Source organism: Coregonus lavaretus (genome assembly GCF_964263955.1).
Source record: "Coregonus lavaretus genome assembly, chromosome: 3".
NCBI classification, from domain to species: domain Eukaryota; kingdom Metazoa; phylum Chordata; class Actinopteri; order Salmoniformes; family Salmonidae; genus Coregonus; species Coregonus lavaretus.
This window is the reverse complement of record NC_139990.1, coordinates 60,456,295-60,482,172: the sequence shown is the minus strand read 5'-3', so window position 1 is coordinate 60,482,172 and position 25,878 is coordinate 60,456,295. Positions and strand designations below refer to the sequence as shown.

Here is a 25,878-nt window from a genome sequence, read left to right as displayed (position 1 = left end):
GAGAACAGAATAAATATAAAATGAGTGAAAATGCCAAACACTGTCCATATTATGCAGATTACTGTGAGTGTTCATGTTATATTAACTCAGCTCGTGCCTACAGTATCTAGGCCAGCTCTTACATCCATCACTCTGAGGACCAGAGAGACTGACAGAGTGTGTGCATGTGAGCGTATGTGTACAGTATGTGTGTATCATAGAGATTTCCCTGCAGTGCGCTTGGAGGGCAGGTCTCTACACCCTACACACACACACACACACACAACCACAACCACACACACACACAACCACACACACACACACACAGACGTACCTGTGTGTCTGTTGTCGTAGCAGTGCTAGTTGGTGCAGGCGTCTCAGAGCTCTCTCCTGCTTGCGGTCGTCCTTCCATGACTTAGACGCAACGTTCCGAGCAAACTCCCTCTGCTTCAACTCCTTCAGTCTCTACAGGGAGGAGAGGAAAGGGTCAGTGTTTGTGTGCGTGTGTGTGTGTCTATGTCGTGTTGAAACGAGTAGTTACCGGAGTGTAGCTCTGCTCCTATTGGTTTACCCTCTGCCCTAAGGCAGCATCAGCCTGAGACACAATTATGCACTCACCTGCAGCCAATAGGAGTACAGGTGTCCCTATAAGAGGGGATGCCTCCCCTCAATCAGCCTCCCGAGATATTTATCTTCAGTGAGACTGGAGAGGGTCGGCAGGGCCTTAAGTCCTATGGGGCTCCACTCCACTCATAGAACTGGAGTTACACTCCGGTAACTAATCTTTCTATATCGTGGAGCTCCGCCCCATAGGGGAGCTCTGCTCCTATTGCTTTAAGGCAGAGCGTAGCGCTCCAAAATGTACTCCCTGCCGAGCCCAACACTTCCCATCAAAATGAAAAGGTCAGGCCTAGCAATGGCTGCAACCAATTCCCGCAGTACTGCAACCACTGTAACGATACAAGTGTCACAATATACTGCGTCATCGGTTAAAGACCCGCCCCACCTAGTCCAATGGCAACACCAATGACTAGTGGGCAGATCACCAGAATACAGGCCATACTAATCTGTACTAGCAGATAGATGGTACCTCAATATCCTGTTACAATACTACCAACCACTAATGGAATGACACAAAGTGTCACTCTACATTGTGTACACAGTAGGCCGCCTCACTCAATCAATGGAACCCCAGAGATTAGTGGGCAGATCCCAGAACATGATTCATACTAATCTGAACAAGCAGATAGATGACGTCACATTCCGTCAAATTGTCATGACCGGTCTAATAGTATCGTAACCAAGTTACTACTATTATCCCTCATTCCGCCTCACTCCAGTGAATCACTGGTGGGCAGATCAATACATGCCCTCTACTGTACTGAACCTGTCATTCAGGAGTCATGCCAAAAATATGTCCTTCAATCAGAAGCGGACCTGATGGAGACCCTGTCTCCTCAGTCCTGCATTCCTCTCCTCCTGGCTCAAGTTCTCCCTTCAGCTACGCTGAGTACAGACTGAGCCAAAGAGTTAGAAGACACATCTAAGAGATAGAAACGGATAAATGGAGACGGTGTTGACCATGACGCCGCTCTACATACAGTGGGGAAAAAAAGTATTTAGTCAGCCACCAATTGTGCAAGTTCTCCCACTTAAAAAGATGAGAGAGGCCTGTAATTTTCATCATAGGTACACGTCAACTATGACAGACAAATTGAGATTTTTTTTTTCAGAAAATCACATTGTATGATTTTTAATGAATTTATTTGCAAATTATGGTGGAAAATAAGTATTTGGTCACCTACAAACAAGCAAGATTTCTGGCTCTCACAGACCTGTAACTTCTTCTTTAAGAGGCTCCTCTGTCCTCCACTCGTTACCTGTATTAATGGCACCTGTTTGAACTTGTTATCAGTATAAAAGACACCTGTCCACAACCTCAAACAGTCACACTCCAAACTCCACTATGGCCAAGACCAAAGAGCTGTCAAAGGACACCAGAAACAAAATTGTAGACCTGCACCAGGCTGGGAAGACTGAATCTGCAATATGTAAGCAGCTTGGTTTGAAGAAATCAACCGTGGGAGCAATTATTAGGAAATGGAAGACATACAAGACCACTGATAATCTCCCTCGATCTGGGGCTCCACGCAAGATCTCACCCCGTGGGGTCAAAATGATCACAAGAACGGTGAGCAGAAATCCAAGAACCACACGGGGGGACCTAGTGAATGACCTGCAGAGAGCTGGGACCAAAGTAACAAAGCCTACCATCAGTAACACACTACGCCGCCAGGGACTCAAATCCTGCAGTGCCAGACGTGTCCCCCTGCTTAAGCCAGTACATGTCCAGGCCCGTCTGAAGTTTGCTAGAGTGCATTTGGATGATCCAGAAGAGGATTGGGAGAATGTCATATGGTCAGATGAAACCAAAATAGAACTTTTTGGTAAAAACTCAAGTCGTCGTGTTTGGAGGACAAAGAATGCTGAGTTGCATCCAAAGAACACCATACCTACTGTGAAGCATGGGGGTGGAAACATCATGCTTTGGGGCTGTTATTCTGCAAAGGGACCAGGACGACTGATCCGTGTAAAGGAAAGAATGAATGGGGCCATGTATCGTGAGATTTTGAGTGAAAACCTCCTTCCATCAGCAAGGGCATTGAAGATGAAACGTGGCTGGGTCTTTCAGCATGACAATGATCCCAAACACACCGCCCGGGCAACGAAGGAGTGGCTTCGTAAGAAGCATTCCAAGGTCCTGGAGTGGCCTAGCCAGTCTCCAGATCTCAACCCCATAGAAAATCTTTGGAGGGAGTTGAAAGTCCGTGTTGCCCAACGACAGCCCCAAAACATCACTGCTCTAGAGGAGATCTGCATGGAGGAATGGGCCAAAATACCAGCAACAGTGTGTGAAAATCAATCAATCAATTTTATTTTATATAGCCCTTCTTACATCAGCTAATATCTCGAAGTGCTGTACAGAAACCCAGCCTAAAACCCCAAACAGCTAGTAATGCAGGTGTAGAAGCACGGTGGCTAGGAAAAACTCCCTAGAAAGGCAAAACCTAGGAAGAAACCTAGAGAGGAACCAGGCTATGAGGGGTGGCCAGTCCTCTTCTGGCTGTGCCGGGTGGAGATTATAACAGAACCATGCCAAGATGTTCAAAAATGTTCATAAGTGACAAGCATGGTCAAATAATAATCAGGAATAAATCTCAGTTGGCTTTTCATAGCCGATCATTAGAGTTTAAAACAGCAGGTCTGGGACAGGTAGGGGTTCCATAACCGCAGGCAGAACAGTTTAAACTGGAATAGCAGCAAGGCCAGGCGGACTGGGGATAGCAAGGAGTCACCACGGCCGGTAGTCCCGACGTATGGTCCTAGGGCTCAGGTCTCTCAGTTGGCTTTTCATAGCCGATCATTTAGAGTTGAAAACAGCAGGTATGGGACAGGTAGGGGTTTCGTAGCCGCAGGCAGAACAGTTGAAACTGGAATAGCAGCAAGGCCAGGCGGACTGGGGGCAGCAGGGTGTCATCATGCCCGGTAGTCCTGACGTATGGTCCTAGGGCTCAGGTTCTCAGAGAGAAAGAGAGAACGAGAGAATTAGAGAGAGCATACTTAAATTCACACAGGACACTGGATAAGACAGGAGAAGTACTCCAGGTATAACCAACTAACCCCAGCCCCCCGACACATAAACTACTGCAGCATAAATACTGGAGGCTGAGACAGGAGCGGTCCGGAGACACTGTGGCCCCATCCGAAGAAACCCCCGGACAGGGCCAAACAGGAAGGATATAACCCCACCCACTCCGCCAAAGCACAGCCCCCGCACCACTAGAGGGATATCCCCAACCACCAACTTACAATCCTGAGACAAGGCCGAGTATAGCCCACAGAGGTCTCCACCACAGCACAAACCAAGGGGGGGGGGGGGGCGCCAACCCAGACAGGAAGATCACGTCAGTAACTCAACCCACTCAAGTGACGCACCCCTCCCAGGGACGGCATGAAAGAGCACCAGCAGGCCAGTGACTCAGCCCCTGCAACAGGGTTAGAGGCAGAGAACCCCAGTGGAGAGGGGAACCGGCCTGGCAGAGACAGCAAGGGCTGTTCGTTGCTCCAGCCTTTCCGTTCACCTTCACACTCCTGGGCCAGACTACACTCAATCATATGACCTACTGAAGAGATAAGTCTTCAGTAAAGACTTAAAGGTTGAGACCGAGTCTGCGTCTCTCACATGGGTAGGCAGACTGTTCCATAAAAATGGAGATCTATAGGAGAAAGCCCTGCCTCCCGCTGTTTGCTTAGAAATTCTAGGGACAATTAGGAGGCCTGCGTCTTGTGACCGTAGCGTACGTATTGGTATGTACGGCAGGACCAACTCGGAAAGATAGGTAGGAGCAAGCCCATGTAACGCTTTATAGGTTAACAGTAAAACCTTGAAATCAGCCCTTGCCTTAACAGGAAGCCAGTGTAGGGAAGCTAGCACTGGAGTAATATGATCAAATTTCTTGGTTCTAGTCAGGATTCTAGCAGCCGTATTTAGCACTAACTGAAGTTTATTTAGTGCTTTATCCGGGTAGCCGGAAAATAGAGCATTGCAGTAGTCTAATCTAGAAGTAACAAATGCATGGATTAATTTTTCTGCATCATTTTTGGACAGAAAATTTCTGATTTTTGCAATGTTACGTAGATGGAAAAAAGCTGTCCTTGAAACAGTCTTGATATGTTCGTCAAAAGAGAGATCAGGGTCAAGAGTAACGCCTAGGTCCTTCACAGTTTTATTTGAGACGACTTTACAACCATCAAGATGAATTGTCAGATTTAACAGAAGATCTCTTTGTTTCTTGGGACCTAGAACAAGCATCTCTGTTTTGTCCGAGTTTAAAAGTAAAAAGTTTTCAGCCATCCACTTCCTTATGTCTGAAACACAGGCTTCTAGCGAGGGCAATTTTGGGGCTTCGCCATGCTTCATTGAAATGTACAGCTGTGTGTCATCCGCATAGCAGTGAAAGTTAACATTATGTTTTCGAATAACATCCCCAAGAGGTAAAATATATAGTGAAAACAATAGTGGTCCTAAAACGGAACCTTGAGGAACACCGAAATGTACAGTTGATTTGTCGGAGGACAGACCATTCACAGAGACAAACTGATATCTTTCCGACAGGTAGGATCTAAACCAGGCCAGAACTTGTCCGTGTAGACCAATTTGGGTTTCCAGTCTCTCCAAAAGAATGTGGTGATCGATGGTGTCAAAGGCAGCACTAAGGTCTAGTAGCACGAGGACAGATGCAGAGCCTCGGTCTGACGCCATTAAAAGGTCATTTACCACCTTCACAAGTGCAGTCTCAGTGCTATGATGGGGTCTAAAACCAGACTGAAGCATTTCGTATACATTGTTTGTCTTCAGAAAGGCAGTGAGTTGCTGCGCAACAGCTTTTTCTAAAATTTTTGAGAGGAATGGAAGATTCGATATTGGCCGATAGTTTTTTATATTTTCCGGGTCAAGGTTTGGCTTTTTCAAGAGAGGCTTTATCACTGCCACTTTTAGTGAGTTTGGTACACATCCGGTGGATAGAGAGCTGTTTATTATGTTCAACATAGGAGGGCCAAGCACAGGAAGCAGCTCCTTCAGCAGTTTAGTAGGAATAGGATCCAGTATGCAGCTTGAAGGTTTAGAGGCCATGATTATTTTCATCATTGTGTCAAGAGATATAGTACTAAAACACTTAAGTGTCTCTCCCGATCCCAGGCCCTCGCAGAGCTGTGCAGATCCAGGACAGCTAAGCCCTGGAGGAATACGCAGATTCAAAGAGGAGTCCGTAATTTGCTTTCTAATGGTCATGATCTTTTCCTCAAAGAAGTTCATGAATTTATCACTGCTGAAGTGAAAACCATCCTCTCTTGGGGAATGCTGCTTTTTAGTTAGCTTTGCAACAGTATCAAAAAGAAATTTTGGATTGTTCTTATTTTCCTCGATTAATTTGGAAAAGTAGGATGATCGAGCAGCAGTGAGGGCTCTTCGGTACTGCACGGTACTGTCTTTCCAAGCTAGTCGGAAGACTTCCAGTTTGGTGTGGCGCCATTTCCGTTCCAATTTCCTGGAAGCTTGCTTCAAAGCTCGGGTATTTTCTGTATACCAGGGAGCTAGTTTCTTATGACAAATGTTTTTCGTTTTTAGGGGTGCAACTGCATCTAGGGTATTGTGCAAGGTTAAATTTAGTTCCTCAGTTAAGTGGTTAACTGATTTTTGTCCTCTGACGTCCTTGGGTAGGCAGAAGGGGTCTGGAAGGGCATCAATGAATTTTTGTGTTGTCTGAGAATTTATAGCACGACTTTTGATGCTCCTTGGTTGGGGTCTGAGCAGATTATTTGTTGCGATTGCAAACGTAATAAAATGGTGGTCCGATAGTCCAGGATTTTGTGGAAAAACATTAAGATCTACAACATTTATTCCATGGGACAAAACTAGGTCCAGAGTATGACTGTGGCAGTGAGTAGGTCCAGAGACATGTTGGACAAAACCCACTGAGTCGATAATGGCTCCGAAGGACTTTTGGAGTGGGTCTGTGGACTTCTCCATGTGAATATTAAAATCACCAAAAATTAGAATATGATCTGCTATGACTACAAGGTCTGATAGGAATTCAGGAAACTCAGAGAGGAACGCTGTATATGGCCCAGGAGGCCTGTAAACAGTAGCTATAAAAAGTGATTGAGTAGGCTGCATAGATTTCATGACTAGAAGCTCGAAAGATGAAAACGTCATTTTTTTTTTTGTAAATTGAAATTTGCTATCGTAAATGTTAGCAACACCTCCGCCTTTGCGGGATGCACGGGGAATATGGTCACTAGTGTAACCAGGAGGTGAGGCCTCATTTAACACAGCAAATTCATCAGGCTTAAGCCATGTTTCAGTCAGGCCAATCACATCAAGATTATGATCAGTGATTAGTTCATTGACTATGACTGCCTTTGAAGTGAGGGATCTAACATTAAGTAACCCTATTTTGAGATGTGAGGTATCACGATCTCTTTCAATAATGGCAGGAATGGAGGAGGTCTTTATCCTAATAAGATTGCTAGGGTGGACACCACCATGTTTAGTTTTGCCCAACCTAGGTCGAGGCACAGACACAGTCTCAATGGGTATGGCTGAGCTGACTACACTGACTATGCTATTGGCAGACTCCACTAAGCTGGCAGGTTGGCTAACAGCCTGCTGCCTGGCCTGCACCCTATTTCACTGTGGGGCTAAAGGAGTTAGAGCCCTATCTATGTTGGTAGATAAGAGGAGAGCACCCCTCCAGCTAGGATGGAGTCCGTCACTCCTCAGCAGGTCAGGCTTGATCCTGTTTGTGGGTGAGTCCCAGAAAGAGGGCCAATTATCCACAAATGTTATCTTTTGGGAGGGGCAGAAAACAGTTTTCAACCAGCGATTAAGTGCTGAGACTCTGCTGTAGAGCTCGTCACTTCCCCTAACTGGGAGGGGGCCAGAGACAATTACTCGATGCCGACACATCTTTCTAGCTGATTTACACGCTGAAGTTATGTTGCACTTGGTGACCTCTGACTGTTTCATCCTAACATCGTTGGTGCCGACGTGGATAACAATATCTCTATACTCTCTACACTCGCCAGTTTTAGCTTTAGCCAGCACCATCTTTAGATTAGCCTTAACGTCGGTAGCCCTGCCCCCTGGTAAACAGTGTATGATCGCTGGGTGATTCGTTTTAAGTCTAATACTGCGGGTAATGGAGTCGCCAATGACTAGGGTTTTCAATTTGTCAGAGCTAATGGTGGGAGCCTTCGGCGTCTCAGACCCCGTAACGGGAGGAGTAGAGACTAGAGAAGACTCAGACTCAGACTCCGACTCGCTACATAATGGGGAAAACCGGTTGAAGGTTTCTGTCGGCTGAATGAGCGACACCGGTTGAGCATTCCAACAGTATTTCCCTCCAGAAGCCATGAGAAAGTTGTCCGGCTGCAGGGACTGTGCGGGGGGAGTTATACTAACGTTACTGTCTGTACTTACTGGTGGCACAGACGCTGTTTCTTCCTTTCCTACACTGATAATACTCTTGCCTAACGATTGCGTCTGAAGCTGGGCTTGTAGCACAGCTATTCTCGCCGTAAGGCGAGAATTCTCCTGTATATTATGAGTACAGCGACTGCAATTAAAAGACATCATGTTAATGTTACTACTTAGCTTCGGCTGTTGAAGATGTTGATGAGCCATGTCCAGATAAAGCGTCCGGAGTGAAAAAGTTGAATAAGGGAAAAAAAGTTGCGATGGAAAAACGGAAAATAACGTAAAGTTGGCAGCTAAAACGCACAGGAAAATGACTCTTCTGTCTCGGGATAAACGTCCGGGGTGAAAAAGTTTAACGAAAAAAGATGAGTGAGGACAAAACTAAAAAGTTGGTAAATTTGTTGAACACAGAGATTGATTAAACGTTTATTAAAAGTAAAACGTGAATAGTTTGGCAGGTAGCCAAGTAGCAACAAACAGCAGAGCAGCACGGAGACAATGCGGAAGCGAGACGGAAGTCACGTGTCACAGAGGTCAGTTCCGTCTTCATAGACAGCATCTTGAGGGGTATTTGATTCAATGGCTCGAACGGCGACTTACATAGCGCTTCGAGTACCAAAGCCAAAACCTTGTGAAGACTTACAGAAAATGTTTGACCTGTGTCATTGCCAACAAAGGGTATATAACAAAGTATTGAGAAACTTTTGTTATTGACCAAATACTTATTTTCCACCATAATTTGCAAATAAATTCATTAAAAATCCTACAATGTGATTTTCTGGATTTTTTTCCCTCATTTTGTCTGTCATAGTTGACGTGTACCTGTGATGAAAATTACAGGCCTCTCTCATCCTTTTAAGTGGGAGAACTTGCACAATTGGTGGCTGACTAAATACTTTCTTTCCCCACTGTATATCCTCTACCCCTGTTCCTCTGAAAAGGGCAGTAGAAGCTGCTACTCCACGAGTGGAGTGAGCTCTGATACCCTGAGGCAATTGTCGCCCCGCTGCCTCATAAGCTGTCTCAATGCCCTCACAAAGCCAATGAGACAGACGCTGTTTCGAAAGTGGTCTACCTAGTGCAGCCGCACCGTGACACACAAACAGCTGAGGCGATGACCTAATCGCTGCTGTGCGCTCGACGTAACACGCCAAGGCGCGTACTGGGCACAGGCGATGGAGCCTTTCCTCACTCATCTCCCTATGAGGAGGGGGAGAAAAAGCCCACAGCTCCACGTTCTGTGATCTATATGAACTCCTAATAACCTTCGGCACAAATGCCGGGTTAGGACGTAACACCGCTCTGCTCAGATCGCCATTAATGGCCAGGCAGTCGGGTCTCGTCGAAAGAGCACACAAATCACTGACACGCTTAGCAGTAGTCAAAGCGAGCAACAGTTCCGTCTTCATAGACAGCATCTTGAGGGGTATTTGATTCAATGGCTCGAACGGCGACTTACATAGCGCTTCGAGTACCAAAGCCAAATCCCACTGAGGAAGCGTGGCTCTAGGTGTTGGCCTAAGCCGCCGCGTCCCTAATAGGAAACGTTTCACTAGAGGGTGGCAAAAGACATTGTCTCTGCCAAACCCCTCGTGACAAGCTGAAATCGCCGCTGCAAACACCTTAATGGTGGAGGGCGATCGCTGCTTATCAAACATAAGCTGTAGGAAAGAGAGAATACTCTCAACCTGACAGCTCATGGGGTCTACACCTTGTGTGACACACCATCGTGAAAACACGTTCCATCTACTGGCATACATCCTGGAAGTGGAACTGGCATGTGAACCCTGTATGGTCCTGATCACTGCTTCAGATAACCCACGGCGCTCTAGACTGTCCCTCTCAGCAGCCAGGCCTTCAGTGGTTGGCCGATTATGGGCAACTGCCCTATCGTGCCCCCCGCCTGAGACAACGCGTCCCGTCGATGTGGAATTGGCCAAGGTGGCGCAATCAACATCTGACTCATCTCCGCAAACCAAGGAGCCCCTGGGCAATCGGGGGCTATCAATATCACTGACAGCCCTCCTGACCTCACCCTGGCTAACAGTGGGAGAATGCAGGACAGCGGAGGGAATGCACACAGAAGAACTCTCTGCCACGGGTGGTGCGCAAAAGCGTCTCTTCCCAGTGGCGGTTCGTCCTGTTCCCTCAGAGAGAACCATAGGGGACATTGCGCGTTCACGCGTGACGCGAATAGATCCACCTCGGCTCTCCCGAACTGTTCCCAAATTTGGAGAACAATGTCCGGATGCAGACACCACTCGTCGTCTCGAGGACCCCCTCTTGACATGAGGTCTGCTCCTACGTTCAAGTAGCCCGGAATGTGTGCTGCTCTCAATGAGCGAAGGTGCTCGTGAGCCCACAGCCACAATTCCTCTGCCGCCCGATGGAGAGCAGGAGACCTGACTCCTCCCTGGCGATTTATGTGGGCTAATGTGGTCCGGTTGTCTGACCAGACCAGCACATCGCGACCCCGAAGGGTAGACGCGAAGTGGGTCAAAACCAGTCGAACCGTTTCCAACTCCAAGAGGTTGATGTGGCGACTCGAAAGAGGCCACACACCTCCTATCGCTTGGGTCTGACATGTCCCTCCCCATCCAGTCAGAGACGCATCTGTGAACACTGGGATGTAAGAGGACACTTTGCCTATCGGGACTCCGTGCGTGAGAACGCGCGGGTTTCTCCAATAGTTCAGATCTGCACTGAGCGAGAGGGGAACCACCACCAACCGATGACATTGACGCAATGGGTCTAGTCTTAGTTGGGCGAACCATCGCTGCATCCTGCGCATGTGCAGGAGTCCCAGCGGAACCACAGAGTGGGCTGACGACATGAGACCCAAAAGTGACATGATCGACAGCGCCGTCACCGTGTGATTCGGACGACACTTCCTCAGGGCTAGCAACAAGGCTACCCTTCGGGGGTCTGAAATTCGAGCCCTCATCATTACAGTGTCTAGCTGTATCCCCAGGTAGACAATCTGATGACTGGGCCAGGGCGCGCTCTTTTTCCAATTGACAGCGAACCCCAGACGTGTGAGATGAATCACTGTCTGTGTCGTGTGAGTGATCGCCAGCTCTGCTGACGGGGCGAGAACCAGTAGGTCGTCTAGGTAGGCTAGTAGCCGTATTCCCTGACGACGCAACGGTTCCAATGCCGCCTCCACACACTTGGAAAACGTGCGAGGTGCCAGGGCGTACCCAAATGGCATCCTCGTGTATTTGTACGCCACCCCTTGAAAGGCGAATCGCAGAAACTTCCTGTGACGCAGCTGTACCGGCACATGAAAGTACGCGTCCTTTAGGTCTATGCTCGTACAAAAGTCTCCTTTCTGGACACATTCCAGCAGATGTTTTGTCGTTAGCATTCGAAAGGGCCATCTGGTTACGCTCTCATTGAGAATGCGTAAATCCAATATCGGCCTCATTCCCCCCGTCTTTTTGGGCACCAGGAAGTAGGGTGAATATAGCCCTTTGTTCCTTTGCTCCTGGGGAACTACTGTGACCGCCTCCTTCGCCAAAAGTTCCGTAATCTCTGAAACCAGAGCGGCCACTTTTTCGGGCGTTTTCATCACCGTCTCCACCACTCCCCTGAATGGGGGTGGGGTCCGATGGAATTGGAGAGCATAACCCTTCTGCAACGTCTGTTCTAGCCAGCGTGAGAGGGTGCAGCTTCGCTGCCACTGCCAGCAATGCAGAGAAAGCGGCCGAGCGCGAAGCTGTGGTACACTCAGTAGGAAGGACCTGTATTCCTCTATGGCCCTTGCCGCCGCTGTTCTCCAACACCGAGGTGGTGGAACAGCCCAAGGCGGGCCTCCCATGAAAGGGAGAGGAAACATTAGTGCGTTCTGAACAAGAAGGAGGAGCAGTCTAAACCCGTAACCGTCGTATTCCTGCCCTCCGTGAACGCAGCGCGGGTCTGAATTGCACTGACCGTGGCCACAGCCTGCGACAGTGCACCATCCCCAGCAAGCGATTGCGTCATCATCCCAGATGACTGCAATTCGCTATTAGAGCCCCTCACTACAATACTCCTAGGAGTCTGTAATATGAGGTCTCTATGAGGTAACACAAGGCGGTGCCTTGATACCTTCTTAACCTTCACCTTCTGTGTGTGTTCAACTCTGCACCTCTGGTGGGTTGAGCCACATTCAGCGTGGTGAGCATCAGCGCGTTCTGTGAGTGGTGGGGGCGCCGATACATTGGCTATACCCGTAACCGTAGTAATCAGGCCCTCCGTGAACGCAGCATGGGTCTGAATCGCAAAACAGAGACCTTAGTCTGTGATAGTGCGCCGTCCCCAAATAGCGGCTGCGTCATTATGTCTCCTGACTGAGACTGCAGCCTGCTATGAGAGGCACTCACTACAGTACTCCTTGGAGTCTGTAATGTGAGGTCTCTTTGAGATAAACCAAGACGGCGTCTTGGTATCTTTTCCCCTTTCACCTCCTGTGCGTGTTCAACTCTGCACTTCTGGTGGGCTGAATTACGCTCAGTGTGGTGAGCTTTGGCGCGTTCAGAAAGAGGTGGGGGCGCCGATACGTTGGACACTTTCGTGACCGTAGTAATTAGTCCCTCCGTGAACGCAGCATGGGCCTGAATCGCACTAACCGAGACCTTAGTCTGTGATAGTGCGCCATCCCCAAATAGCGGCTGCGTCATCATGTCAGAGTCCGACAGAGACTGCTGCCTGCTATGTGAAGCACTTCTTATACTTGAAGTGTTATGTGTACCTACTCTGAATGCCTGTTCAGCAACGCACCCCTGGTGGGCTGAACGGCGCTTAGAGTGGTAGGAAAGAGAGGGTGAGATTTGAACGCTCTCAGACGTGTTATGGAAAAGGGGCTCTTTTTTGACAAAGTCAGGTGGAGTCAACTCTTTATTAAACACATCATTCAAGACATTAACATCATCACCCATCCCTTCAACTGAAGGGTGGGGGGGAACAGTGGCCATGTTCGAAATCGACGTGTCCTCCATCCGCTCCCCCGCGTCCCGTCATGTGCGCCTCCTCTTGTGGCCTCCCTTAGGGGCCCAGGTCGGCGCTCTCACCACCTCCCTCGCCGGCTGCAATGGGGCCACCGTGGCTGCTGGGGGGGCTGGGCCCGCTCTCCTGCTTCCTGTGGCCGCCGACTGGCGCCGGATACGCCGCCTCGCTGTAGAACTCTGTCTACTCTGGGGGGCGGAAGTGGATGGTCTTTGTGGAGGTGCAGGGCCTAACCTCCCTGCCAGTGGCAGGTGTCTGGCCAGCTGCTTCTTCTCCTCGTCCAGTTTTGAGAACCTCTCAGTCGCCTATTTGACGGCGACTCCAAAGAGCCCGTCGTCAGAGAGGGGGGCGTTCAAAAGGGACATCCTGTCTGCCTCTTTCATGGTTGTCAGGGACAACCAGAGGTGTCGCTCCGCGACCACCGAAGTGGCCATGGACCTCCCCGAGCAGACGGCCGATGCCTGTGTTAGGTGCAGGATGGTGCCAGAGATCCTAGACGCCTCCTCCACCTCCTCTGGCTCCAGCTCTGTCTTGCCCGTGGTTAAACGGGACAGAGCGGCTGCCAAGAGGGCAAAGTTATTGGCTGCTGCTACAGCCTGGGCTCCCAAATTGAAGGACTTCTCTAACAGCTGTGCTGTGAGACGGTCCTTCTGAGATGGCAAGGTGACCTTCTTGGAAGAGGGCCAGGGACTCGAACCCGGTACGAGATACGCCGCCATGGCGCTCTCTAACCTGGGGATTCCCCTAGCTTGGCCCTGGAACCTTCCCTCCACTCTAGTGAATGGGAGGTACGATTTAGCCGGCGAACGCGCCGCTAAAGGTGCCTCCCATGAGCCCTCGACGTATTTAGCCAACGAAGGCATAGCTGGAGCTAGTGGCTCTGCCGCTCTTCTTGGCCTGGAATAAGGGCCGCCCTCCATTAAATCAACCTCCGGTGCGGAGGGAATAGGGGGCAGCGGTATTTCCAACCGTCTGGCAGCTCTCTCAATGAGTCCGGGAAAGTCAGTTCTCAGAGACACTGCGGCGATGGACAGGGCTTCTGATTTCTCAGAGCTGTGTCGTCATCGCCATAGGAACTACAAGCCCTCTCGCTAACCAAAGGAAAGGGGGGCTTGAATGTATGAGGGACGGGGTCTGACTGTTCCATAGGAATGCCTGCCTCCTCCTCATAGTCCCCATCATCTCCTGAGTCTGCGCCGTCAGATGACGCCTCTGAAGCAAAGGCTAGTATCGATAGCACGTCCTCTAGAGGAATATCCTCCCTAAAAAACGCCCAGCGCTGCTTCCTCTCCTTCATAGAAAGGAGGGCGCAGGAGGCGCAGTTAGGGGGACTGCAGACGCCCTCTTTGGCATGCTGGGACCCTAAACACACGAAACATAAGTCGTGGGAGTCGCCGGCCGCCATGGAGGAGCATCTGCATTGAGCTCTGAAAATAGCTTTTGGGGGTGGAAAATCTCCTGGTGTGCTCATTGTTGGACGACGTCGATGATATGGAATTCGACGGCGTTTTCTTCGTCCTGAGTCTTTTCTTCGTCTCTTCTTGGCTTCTTCAGTCTAGTCCAGTCGCTGAAGATAAAGGGAGGCTGATTGAGGGGAGGCATCCTCTCTTATAGGGACACCTGTACTCCTATTGGCTGCAGGTGTGTGCATAATTTTGACTCAGGCTGATGCTGCCTTAGGGCAGAGGGTAAACCAATAGGAGCAGAGCTCCCCTATGGGGCGGAGCTCCACGATATAGAACTCTGTTTCAGCTCCCTCTGTCTGTGGGAAGAACTATCTCCGAGTGTGAATTGTATCAATCAAAAGTGTGTGTCTACAGACTCTGATGGAGAGAAACATGTTGTTTCTACATCATCTGCCAAAAACTGTATGACAGGGAGAATGGTGGTGATTGAGTACTGACAGTGTTACAAGTCTAATGATGATGAGTGTTGCAGTCTGTCAGGTTGTCATCTCTCAGCAAGTTGCCATGTATCAACCCTTCAATCATCAGCCTAAATGCCAGCAACAATCTGTCACATTAATATGGACTTCATCATAAGAGGATCATTTAGGAAACTTACTTCATTACGCAAATCTCAGTGATAATCCTTCTTATTGAAATCTAACATTGAAGATATTGACTGAAGTATGGCAGGGAGATGCTGTTGTTACTGAAACTACAGACCACTGATAGGATAAATAAAGCATAGACAGCACTACAGGAACTGCATTGGAAGACCCTAAAATCCCTCTAACTCCTTAGAATAATCTAGAACTGCCCTGGAACTCCTATCGAACTCCCTAGAACCCTCTAGAACTGAACCTGGAACTCCCCTCTAACTCCCTAGAACCCTCTAGAACTGAACCTTGAACTCCTCTCTAACTCCGTAGAACCCTCTAGAACTGAACCTGGAACTCCAAAGATCACAGCAAGCACCATTTCTGTATCATCAGCACCGAGAAACAGATCACTGCACTGTGTGTGTGTGTATGTGTGTCTCCTCTCTATCGGTCTGCTCCTTCAGGTGTGCCAGCTCTTTCAGGGAAATAGTGAGTCATGTCTCTTTCTCTCTTTCTCTGCCTTCCTTTTTTAATACTTTTTCATCCTGCCTTTATCTGCGCTTGGCAGGTGTGTGTGTGTGTGTGTCTGTCTGTCTTCAGGCAGTAGAGGGATGTAAGGTGTCTGACAATAGCTGCTTCACTCTCCTCTATTCTATCAGCCTCTCTCCTCTCCTGTCTCCCCTCCCTCTTTCCCTCTTTCCCTCTTTCCCTCTTTCTCTCTCTCTCTCCCTCTCTCTCGCCCCCCCCCTCTCTCTCTCTCTCTCCCCCCCCCCCCCTCTCTCTCTCTCTCTCTCTCTCTCTCTCTCTCTCTCTCTCATTAGTTGATCATATTTACAACTAACTTACTATCTAGTAGTCTCCATTTGATCTAACAACAGATCTATCATTTTATCTAGCCACTAACTATCTATCCCAACAGCTGATTATTTCCTGCAACTCTGCCTGACATGTCATTCAGTCAAACCTTCCCTCCTCTCTTCAGTCTTTCTCTCTCTCTCTCTCTCTCTCATCCCTCCTTACTCCTTCTACCCCTCCTCTCTCACTCTCCTCCCTTGCTCTCACAAAATCACACACATACAGTAAACCCTAAAGGCACATCTTGATACACTCAAATGAGCACGCATTTATTCATGCACACTCTCACCATCATACTTCCCGTGGCTGCAAATCAATGTCAGATAAATTCATCCTGCTAATCCAGGAACACACCCACACGTTGACAGTTTTCAGGTTAATCTGTAGTGAGCAGAACACAAACGAGTGTCTCTGTGTGTTATCGCTCACTGCTTAACATCCCACTGTCAGCTCACTATAGACGGCTTTGATGTGTTCTACTGCTGCTGTGTGTGTGTGGGAGTGTTTATGTGTGTGTTTGAGTGCATGCGTGCATGTCTACACTGGTGTATTCATGTGTGTGTGCCTCCGTACGTGTGTGTGTAGGTAGCATACAGTAAGGAGCTTTGAGTATTTGATGCCACATGCTGGTCTGTGGGAAATATTAATCATGTTCCTACTCAGATGCATACATAATACATAACTAACTCTCTATCCAGCTGTGTGTGTGTGTGTGTGTGTGTGTGTGTGTGTGTGTGTGTGTGTGTGTGTGTGTGTGTGTGGACGTGTTTAACTATACTTGTTGGGACCAGAAGTCCCCACAAGAATAGTAAACAAACAACATTTGACCAACTGCGTCAAATGCTATTGTTTAGGGTTAAGGTTAGAATTAGTGTTAATTAATTCCAGGTTGTAAGGCAACAAAATAAGAAAAATGCCAAGGGGGGTGAATACTATCGCAAGCCACTGTAGTTACTCCACAATACTAATCTAAATGACAGAGTGAAAAGAAGGAAACCTGTACAGAATAAAGATAATCCAAAACATGCATCCTGTTTGCAATAAGGTACTAAACTGCAAGAAATCTGGCAAAGAAATTAACTTTATGTCCTGAATACAAAGTGTTATGTTTGGGGCAAATCCAACACAACACATTACTTTCCATATTTTCAAGCATAGTGGTGGCTGCATCATGTTATAAGTATACTTGTAATCGTTAAGGAATGGGAAGTTTTTTAGGATAAAAAAGAAATGGAATGGAGCTAAGGACAGGTAAAATCCTAGAGAAAAACCTGGTTCAGTCTGCTTTCCACAAGACACTTGGAGATTAATTCACCTTTCAGCAGGACAATAACATAAAACACAAGGCCAAATATACACTGGAGTTGCTTACCAGGAAGACAGTGAAGGTTCCTGAGTGGCGGAGTTACAGTTTTGACTTAAATCTGCTTGAAAATCTAAAGAAAGGCTTGAAAATGAATTTGACAGAGCTTGAAGAATTTTGAAAAGAATAATGGGCAATATTGTACAATCCAGGTGTGCAAAGCTCTTAAAGACTTACCCAGAAAGACTCACAGCTGTAATCGCTGCCAAAGGTGATTCTAACATGCATTGACTCAAGGGTGTGAATACCTATGTAAATTAGATATTTAATTTTCAATACATTTACAAACACTTCTAAAAACATGTTTTCACTTTGTCATTATGGGGTATTGTGTGTAGATGGGTGAGACAAAAATAATATTTAATCAATTTTGAATTCAGGCTGTAACACAACAAAATGTGGAATAAGTCAAGGTGTATGAATACTTTCTGAAGGCACTGTAGGTAGAGGTAAAAGTGACTAGGCAATCAGGATAGATAATAAACAGAGTAGCAGCAGCGTATGTAAAGAGTGTGAAAGTGTGTCTGTGTGAGTGTGTGTGTATGTGGCGTCAATATGCATGTGCTTGTGTACAGTGAGGGAAAAAAGTATTTGATCCCCTGCTGATTTTGTACGTTTGCCCACTGACAAAGCAAGGATCTGTCACGCTCGTCGGGAACAGAGGAGGACCAAGGCGCAGCGTGGAATGCGAACATTTTATTTAATTTGAATGAACACACGAACAAAACAACAAAACGAAACGTGACGTCCCTGGTTACATACACGAACCAACACGGAACAAGAAACCACACCCAATTAATGCCTAACGGCTACCTAAGTATGACTCCCAATCAGAGACAACGAGCTACAGCCGTCTCTGATTGGGAGCCACCCTGGCCAACATAGATATACAAAAAACTAGTATACCCAAAGGAAACTCACACCCTGGCTCAACATACAAGTGTCCCCAGAGCCAGGGCGTGACAGTACCCCCCCCTTAAGGCGCGGACTCCGGCCGCGCCAACCAAACACCACAGGGGAGGGACCGGGTGGGCACTCCACCTTGGCGGCGGATCCGGCTCCGGGCCTGATCCCCACTCCCTCTCCAACCCCCCAAAGTACCCCTGGTCCGGCGTGAAGCAGCTGACCGGTGCTGAACCAGGCACCAGTGGAACAGGCACGGGCTGTGCCGGACTGACGACGCACACCACTGGCTTGGTGTGGGGAGCAGGAACGGCCCGAGCCGGGCTGACGAAACGCACCCCTGACTTGGTGCGGGGAGCAGGAGCGGGCCGAACCGGGCTGACGAAACGCACCACTGACTTGGTGCGGGGAGCAGGAACGGGCCGAGCCGGGCTGACGAAGCGCACCACTGACTTGGTGCGGGGAGCAGGAACGGGCCGAGCCGGGCTGACGAAGCGCACCACTGACTTGGTGCGGGGAGCAGGAACGGGCCGAGCCGGGCTGACGAAGCGCACCACTGACTTGGTGCGGGGAGCAGGAACGGGCCGAGCCGGGCTGACGAAGCGCACCACTGACTTGGTGCGGGGAGAAGGAACGTGCCGAGCCGGGCTGACGAAGCGCACCATTGGCCTGGTGCGGGGAGCAGGAACAGGCCGGACCGTACTGGGGACACACACCACTGGTCCTACGCAGGGATCTGGAATGGGCCGGACCGGACTGGTAACACACCCCAGTACCTCTCGCCGTGCCTCTACACCTTCCATCCCCTCTTCGACCAGTGGCCCCCGTAACCTGGCGGCCTCCTCTGCCAACCCGCTGGGCCGCTCTGCCGCGGTCTCCTGCTGGCCCGTCGTCCACGGCGTTAGCCCCCCCCTAAAACTTTTCTGGCCGTCTCTCCTACCCGTGGACCAGGTCTCCATGTCCCTCGCCAGCCTTTCGCCCTTCTGCCTCCATGTCAAGCCCTTCTCTTCCTCACCCGGCTTGACCCAGTCGAGGAGGCGAAGGAGATCTGCTAGAGATCTCCCTGGCGATGGCTCCTGGACACGCTGCTTGGTCCAGTCTTGGTGGTTTCTTCTGTCACGCTCGTCGGGAACAGAGGAGGACCAAGGCGCAGCGTGGAATGCGAACATTTTATTTAATTTGAATGAACACACGAACAAAACAACAAAACGAAACGTGACGTCCCTGGTTACATACACGAACCAACACGGAACAAGAAACCACACCCAATGAATGCCTAACGGCTACCTAAGTATGACTCCCAATCAGAGACAACGAGCTACAGCCGTCTCTGATTGGGAGCCACCCTGGCCAACATAGATATACAAAAAACAAGAATACCCAAAGGAAACTCACACCCTGGCTCAACATACAAGTGTCCCCAGAGCCAGGGCGTGACATGATCAGTCTATAATTTGAAAGGTACGTTTATTTGAACAGTGAACAACAACAACAAAATTTAGAAAAACGCATATCAAAAATGTTATCAATTGATTTGCATTTTAATGAGGGAAATAAGTATTTGACCCCTCTGCAAAACATGACTTAGTACTTTGTGGCAAAACCCTTGTTGGCAATCACAGAGGTCAGACGTTTCTTGTAGTTGGCCACCAGGTTTGCACACATCTCAGGAGGGATTTTGTTCCACTCCTTTTGCAGATCTTCTCCAAGTCATTAAGGTTTCGAGGCTGACATTTGGCAACTCGAACCTTCAGCTCCCTCCACAGATTTTCTATGGGATTAAGGTCTGGAGACTGGCTAGGCCACTCCAGGACCTTAATGTGCTACTTCTTGAGCCACTCCTTTGTTGCCTTGGCCGTGTGTTTTGGGTCATTGTCATGCTGGAATAACCATCCACGACCCATTTTCAATGTCCTGGCTGAGGGAAGGAGGTTCTCACCCAAGATTTGACGGTACATGGCCCCGTCCATCGTTCCTTTGATGCGGTGAAGTTGTCCTGTCCCCTTAGCATAAAAACACCCCCAAAGCATAATGTTTCCACCTCCATGTTTGACGGTGGGGATGGGGTTCTTGGGGTCATAGGCAGCATTCCTCCTCCTCCAAACACGGCGAGTTGAGTTGATGCCAAAGAGCTCGATTTTGGTCTCATCTGACCACAACGCTTTCACCCAGTTCTCCTCTGAATCATTCAGATGTTCATTGGCAAACTTCAGACGGGCCTGTATATGTGCTTTCTTGAACAGGGGGACCTTGCGGGCGCTGCAGGATTTCAGTCCTTCTTGGCGTAGTGTGTTACCAATTGTTTTCTTGGTGACTATGGTCCCAGCTGCCTTGAGATCATTGCCAAGATCCTCCCGTGTAGTTCTGGGCTGATTCCTCACCGTTCTCATGATCATTGCAACTCCAGGAGGTGAGATCTTGCATGGAGCCCCAGGCCAAGGGAGATTGACAGTTATTTTGTGTTTCTTCCATTTGCGAATAATCACACCAACTGTTGTCACCTTCTCACCAAGCTGCTTGGCGATGGTCTTGTAGCCCATTCCAGCATTGTGTAGGTCTACAATCTTGTCCCTGACATCCTCGGAGAGCTCTTTGGTCTTGGCCATGGTGGAGAGTTTGGAATCTGATTGATTGATTGCTTCTGTGGACAGGTGTCTTTTATACAGGTAACAAACTGAGATTAGGAGCACTCCCCTTAAGAGTGTGCTCTAATCTCAGCTCGTTACCTGTATAAAAGACACCTGGGAGCCAGAAATCTTTCTGATTGAGAGGGGGTCAAATACTTATTTCCCTCATTAAAATGCAAATCAATTTATAAAATTTTTGACATGCGTTTTTCTGGATTTTTTTGTTGTTATTCTATCTCTCACTGTTCAAATAAACCTACCATTCAAATTATAGACTGATAATTTCTTTGTCAGTGGGCAAACGTACAAAATCAGCAGGGGATCAAATACTTTTTTCCCTCACTGTATGTGTGTGTTGGAGTGTCAGTGTAGTATGTGTGAGTGTGTGGGTAGAGTCCAGTGAGTGTGCATAGAGCCGGTGCAAGGGAGTCAATGCAAATAGTCAGGGTAGCATGTTCAGCAGTCATATGGCTTGAGGATAGAAGCTGTTCAATAACTTTTTGGTCCCAGACTTGGCGCTCCAGTACCGCATGCAGTGCGGTAACAGAGAGAACAGTCTATGACTTGGGTGGCTGGAGTCTTTGACAATTTGTATGGCCTTCCTCTGACACTGCCTGGTATAGAGGCCCTGGATGGCAGGAAGCTCGGCCCCAGTAATGTACTGGGTTGTACGCATTACCCTCTGTTGCGCCTTACGGTCAGATGCAGCCAGTCAAGACGCTCTCAATGGTGCAGCTGTATAATTTTTTGAGGATCTGAGGGCCCATGCCCAATTTTTTCAGCCTCCTGAGGGGAAAGAGGTGTTGTTGTGCCCTCTTCACAACTGTGTTGGTGTGTATGGACCATGATAGGTCCTTAGTGATGTGGACACTGAGGAACTTGAAGCTCTCGACCAGCTCCACTACAGCCCAGTCGATGTGAATGGGGGCGTGCTCAGCCCTCCGTTTCTTGTAGTCCACGATCAGCTCCTTTCTCTTGCTGACGTTGAAGGAGAGGTTGTTGTCCCGGCACCACACTGCCAGGTCTCTGACCTCCTCCCTATAGGCTGTCTCATCGTTTTCGGTGATCAGGCCTACCACCGTCGTGTCGTCGGCAATCTTAATTACGGTGTTGGAGTCATGCGCTGCCACACAGTCGTGGGTGAACAGGTAGTACATGAGGGGACTAAGCACGCACCCCTGAGGGGCCCCGTGTTGAGGGTCAGCGTGGTGGATGTGTTGTTGCCTACCCTCACCACCTGTGGGTGGCCCGTCAGGAAGTCCAGGATCCAGTTGCAGAGGGAGGTGTTCAGTCCCAGGGTCCTTAGCTTAGTGTTGAGCTTGAAGGGCACTATGGTGTTGAACTCTGAACTGTAGTCAATGAACAGCATTCTCATGTATTCTTAGCTCGTCTGGTACTCTTGCTCATGGCTGGGTTTGCCTTTGTAATCCATGATAGTATGCAAGCCCTACAACATCCGACGAGCGTCAGAGCTGGTGTAGTAGGATTCGATCTTAGTCCTGAATTAACGCTTTGCCTGTTTGATGGTTTGTCGGAGGGCGTAGCAGGATTTCTTATATGCGTCCAGATTAGTGTCCCGCTCCTTGAAAGCGGCAGCTCTAGCCTTTAGCTCAGTGCGGATGTTACCTGTAATCCATGGATTCTGGTTGGGATATGTACGTACAGTCACTGTGGGGCGACGTCGTCGATGCACTTATTAATGAAGCCGGTGACGGCTGTGGTAAACTACTTAATGCTATCGGATGAATCCCGGAACATATTCCAGTCTGTACTAGCGAAACAGTCCTGTAGCTTAGCATCCGCTTCATCGTACCACTTCCGTATTGAGCTGGTACTTCCTGTTTGAGTTTTTGCTTGTAAGCAGGAATCAGGAGGATATAGTTATGGTCAGATTTGCCAAATGGATGGTGAGGGAGTGGGAGAGCTTTGTATGTGTCTCTGTGTGTGCAGTAAAGATGATCTAGAGTTTTACCGCCTTTAGTTGCACAGGTGACATGTTGGTAGAAATAAGGTAAGACAGATTTCATTTTTCCTGCATTAAAATCACCGGCCACTAGGAGCGCTGCCTCTGGATGAGCATTTTCTTGTTTGCTTATGGCCCTATACAGCTCGTTGAGTGCCGTCTTAGTGCCAGCATTGGTTTATAATTGAAAACTCTCTTTGCGCACCAGCCCCCCCAAAGTTTACCCCACGCTGCTGTTCTGTCCTGCCGATGTATAGAAAAAACATCTAGATTTATATTTTCCATGTCCTTGTTCAGCCACAACTCAGGGAAACATAGGATGTTACAGTTCTTCAGATCACGTTGATAAGATAGTCTTAAACTTGAGCTTGTCCAGTTTATTCTCCAGTGATTGCACGTTTGAGGGAAGAGGCGGTTTATCCACTCGCCGATGTAGTCTCGTCAGGTATCCAGAACGCTGGCCTCTATAATACCGCCTCGTCCATCTTCGAGTGTCGGGGATTTGGGCCTGGTCCGGGATGAGCACTATGTCAGTCAACCCGACTCATTGAAGTAGAAATCCTCATCCAAATCGAGGTAAGTGATCTCTGTTCTGATGTCCAGAAGCTCTTTTCGGTCAAAGTAAAGGATGGTGGAAACATTATGTACAAAAAAAGTTAAGATCAGTGCAAAAACATCAGTACATAATCAGTGTGTAATGTGTTTCTGTAGTGTTACACAATCCCAACATGTTTATTTCACTACCCCTGACAAGAAGAACAGACTGAATCACAAACAGAACAGCCAGCACAGATTACATTACAGCTCGGAATCTCTCTTCTGCTGGAAGTTCATCTGGTGTGTGTGTGTGTGTATGTGTGTGTGCGTGCATCTGTGTGTGTGTGGGTACAATGCCCATAGCTATAGTCTCTCTGCCGCACCTATAGCTTGTTTCATGTCTTTGCCGCTGGCAACTACAAAGCCTTAACTCTGGGCTGCTGTAATTCATGTTCAGAACAATGACAACTAAGCAACAGCTTTATGTTTATTTTATGTTTCTCTGTGTGGGATGAGACTGGAAGACTTGGTCTGTGTGTGTGTGAGGGGAGGTTTGTGCTTTTGTTTTTGTGTGTGTTTATTACCTGTCTGTGTGCATGGTCGTAGGAGTTGATGTGGTTGTCATACTCCTGGTGTCTCAGGTACTGTTTCTCACACAGCTGACAGAAAAAACTCGACTTCCCATTATCCTCCACTGTACCTGCTGCACTCTCACCATGATCCTAGAGAGAGAGAGAGAGAGAGAGTGAGTGAGTGAGAGAGAGAGAGAGAGAGAGAGAGAGAGAGAGAGAGAGAGAGAGAGAGAGAGAGAGAGAGAGAGAGAGAGAGAGAAATTAGTGGAGAGATAGAGAGGGAAGGAGAAAGAGAGAAAGGGTAGAAAGAGGGAAGGAGAGAGAGAAATGTTAGTTATGTTGTCAACTCCAGATGTTCTGCCCTCAGTGGTGTTTATGGAAAGCAGCAGGGTGGAGTGGGACAATTTCATCCTTCATAACACTACGTTAAACCTTCATAACGCTACGTTAGATCTTCATGTCACCACGTTAAAACAGACTTGTGTTGGCCTCCTGGGTGGCGCAGCGGTCTAGAGGCGTTACTACAGACCCGGGTTCATTCCTGGGCTGTGCCTCAACCGGCCGTGGCCGGGAGTCCCATAGGACGGTGCACAATTGGCCCAGCATCGTCCGGGTTAGGGGAGGGTTTGGCTGGGGGAGCTGTACTTGGCTCATCGTGCCCTAGTGACTTCTTGTGGCAGGCCGGGTGCTTGCAGGCTGACCCCGGTCGCCATTTGAACGGTGTTTCCTCTGACACATTGGTGCGGCTGGCTTCCGGGTTAAGCTGGCGGGTGTTAAGGAGCACGATTAGGCGGGTCATGTTTCGTAGGATGCATGACAAGATCAAAATTGGGGAGAAAAAAAAATGAACAGACTTGTGTTGGTGTGGTTAATCTTGATTTAATAGAGGAGACATGGGCCAGCCGAGGATACAATCCAAAAATTCTCCCCCCCCCTCCCCCCACCCACACACACACACACACACACACACACGCACACACACCCAGTCTAGAGTGACTTGACGTGAGTGGATTTCCTCAGCAGCCACCCCTTAGGACACAAACAGCTGTCTATCAGTGTGTGTGTGTGTGTGTGTGTGTCAGTGTGTTCACTCTCTGCAGCAGAATGTAATTTCCCTGAGGCTAGGAGTTGCCAATAAACACTACTGAATCCTGCTCTACCCTGACATGATGGGAATTTAATTTGAGTCTCTCTCTCCCTCTCTCTTGCTTTCCCTCTCTCTGTGTCCCTTTCTCTGTTTCTTCCCATTCTGTCCCTCTGTTTCCCTCCCCTCTTCCCATTACCTCTGCCTGTTTCCTCTACACTTCCACACCCGTCTGTTTCCCTCCCCTCTTCCCCCTCTTTCTTATTCTCTCTCATTGTCTTCTGTTAGCTCTGGGTCACACAGTGACAGACTTCATCGGCCCCAATTTCCTCAGTAATATGCTTGAGCCAATGAGAAGAGAAAGGAGGGGAGGGGTGGTGATGGAGGAGAAAACACAGAGGGAGGGAGTAGTAGAGAGGGGGGTGTTTGTGTTCAGGTAATATTAGAGCAGTGAAAATGTCAAAGTGTCACTAAGCTTTAGAGGCTGGAACATGCAGAGTTATAAAAATATGGGTGTATGTATTTTTGTGCACTTGCATGTTTGTGTGTGTGTGTGTGTGAGTGAGTGTGTGCATATACATTTGTGTGTGTGTGTGTGTGTGTGAGTGTGAAAGCCCTCAGAAGAGAGAAATTATTATGATATTTTTATGAGTCTGGGTTTTAGAAGGTAATCACTTAGCATATGGCCACGCTCTGTAAAGTCAAATCACCTCTTTCATGGCTGTTTTGACATTTCACCCTCTTCCTCTGAGCTAGGCATCTCTCCCAAGTGGAACATCAGCAGAAATGGGTCCATTGAAGGGATTGAGCAAATCTGGCCACATAATAATATGGCGATAGAAATAACTGCAAGGTGGTTTGAGGCTTTAACATCTGCTCTATGGATTTCTTTGGACACTCAAGTTAGTATGCTAGGCTAATGAG

At 48.5% G+C, this 25,878-nt stretch overlaps 1 protein-coding gene across 1 annotated transcript in view; it reads right to left on the bottom strand.

The window, feature by feature from the left end:
* LOC311108280 (uncharacterized protein) overlaps positions 1-24,524 on the bottom strand; it is a gene marked incomplete at both ends in the record, with an annotated part of 29,071 nt that extends 4,547 nt beyond the window's left edge. Inside the window, 3 exons of the mRNA XM_084150902.1 lie at positions 314-444; positions 23,883-24,020; positions 24,516-24,524. Coding sequence (XP_084007028.1) covers positions 314-444; positions 23,883-24,020; positions 24,516-24,524 — 278 coding nt within the window. The remainder of the gene's footprint in view (positions 1-313; positions 445-23,882; positions 24,021-24,515) is intronic.
* Positions 24,525-25,878: the final 1,354 nt, after the last annotated feature.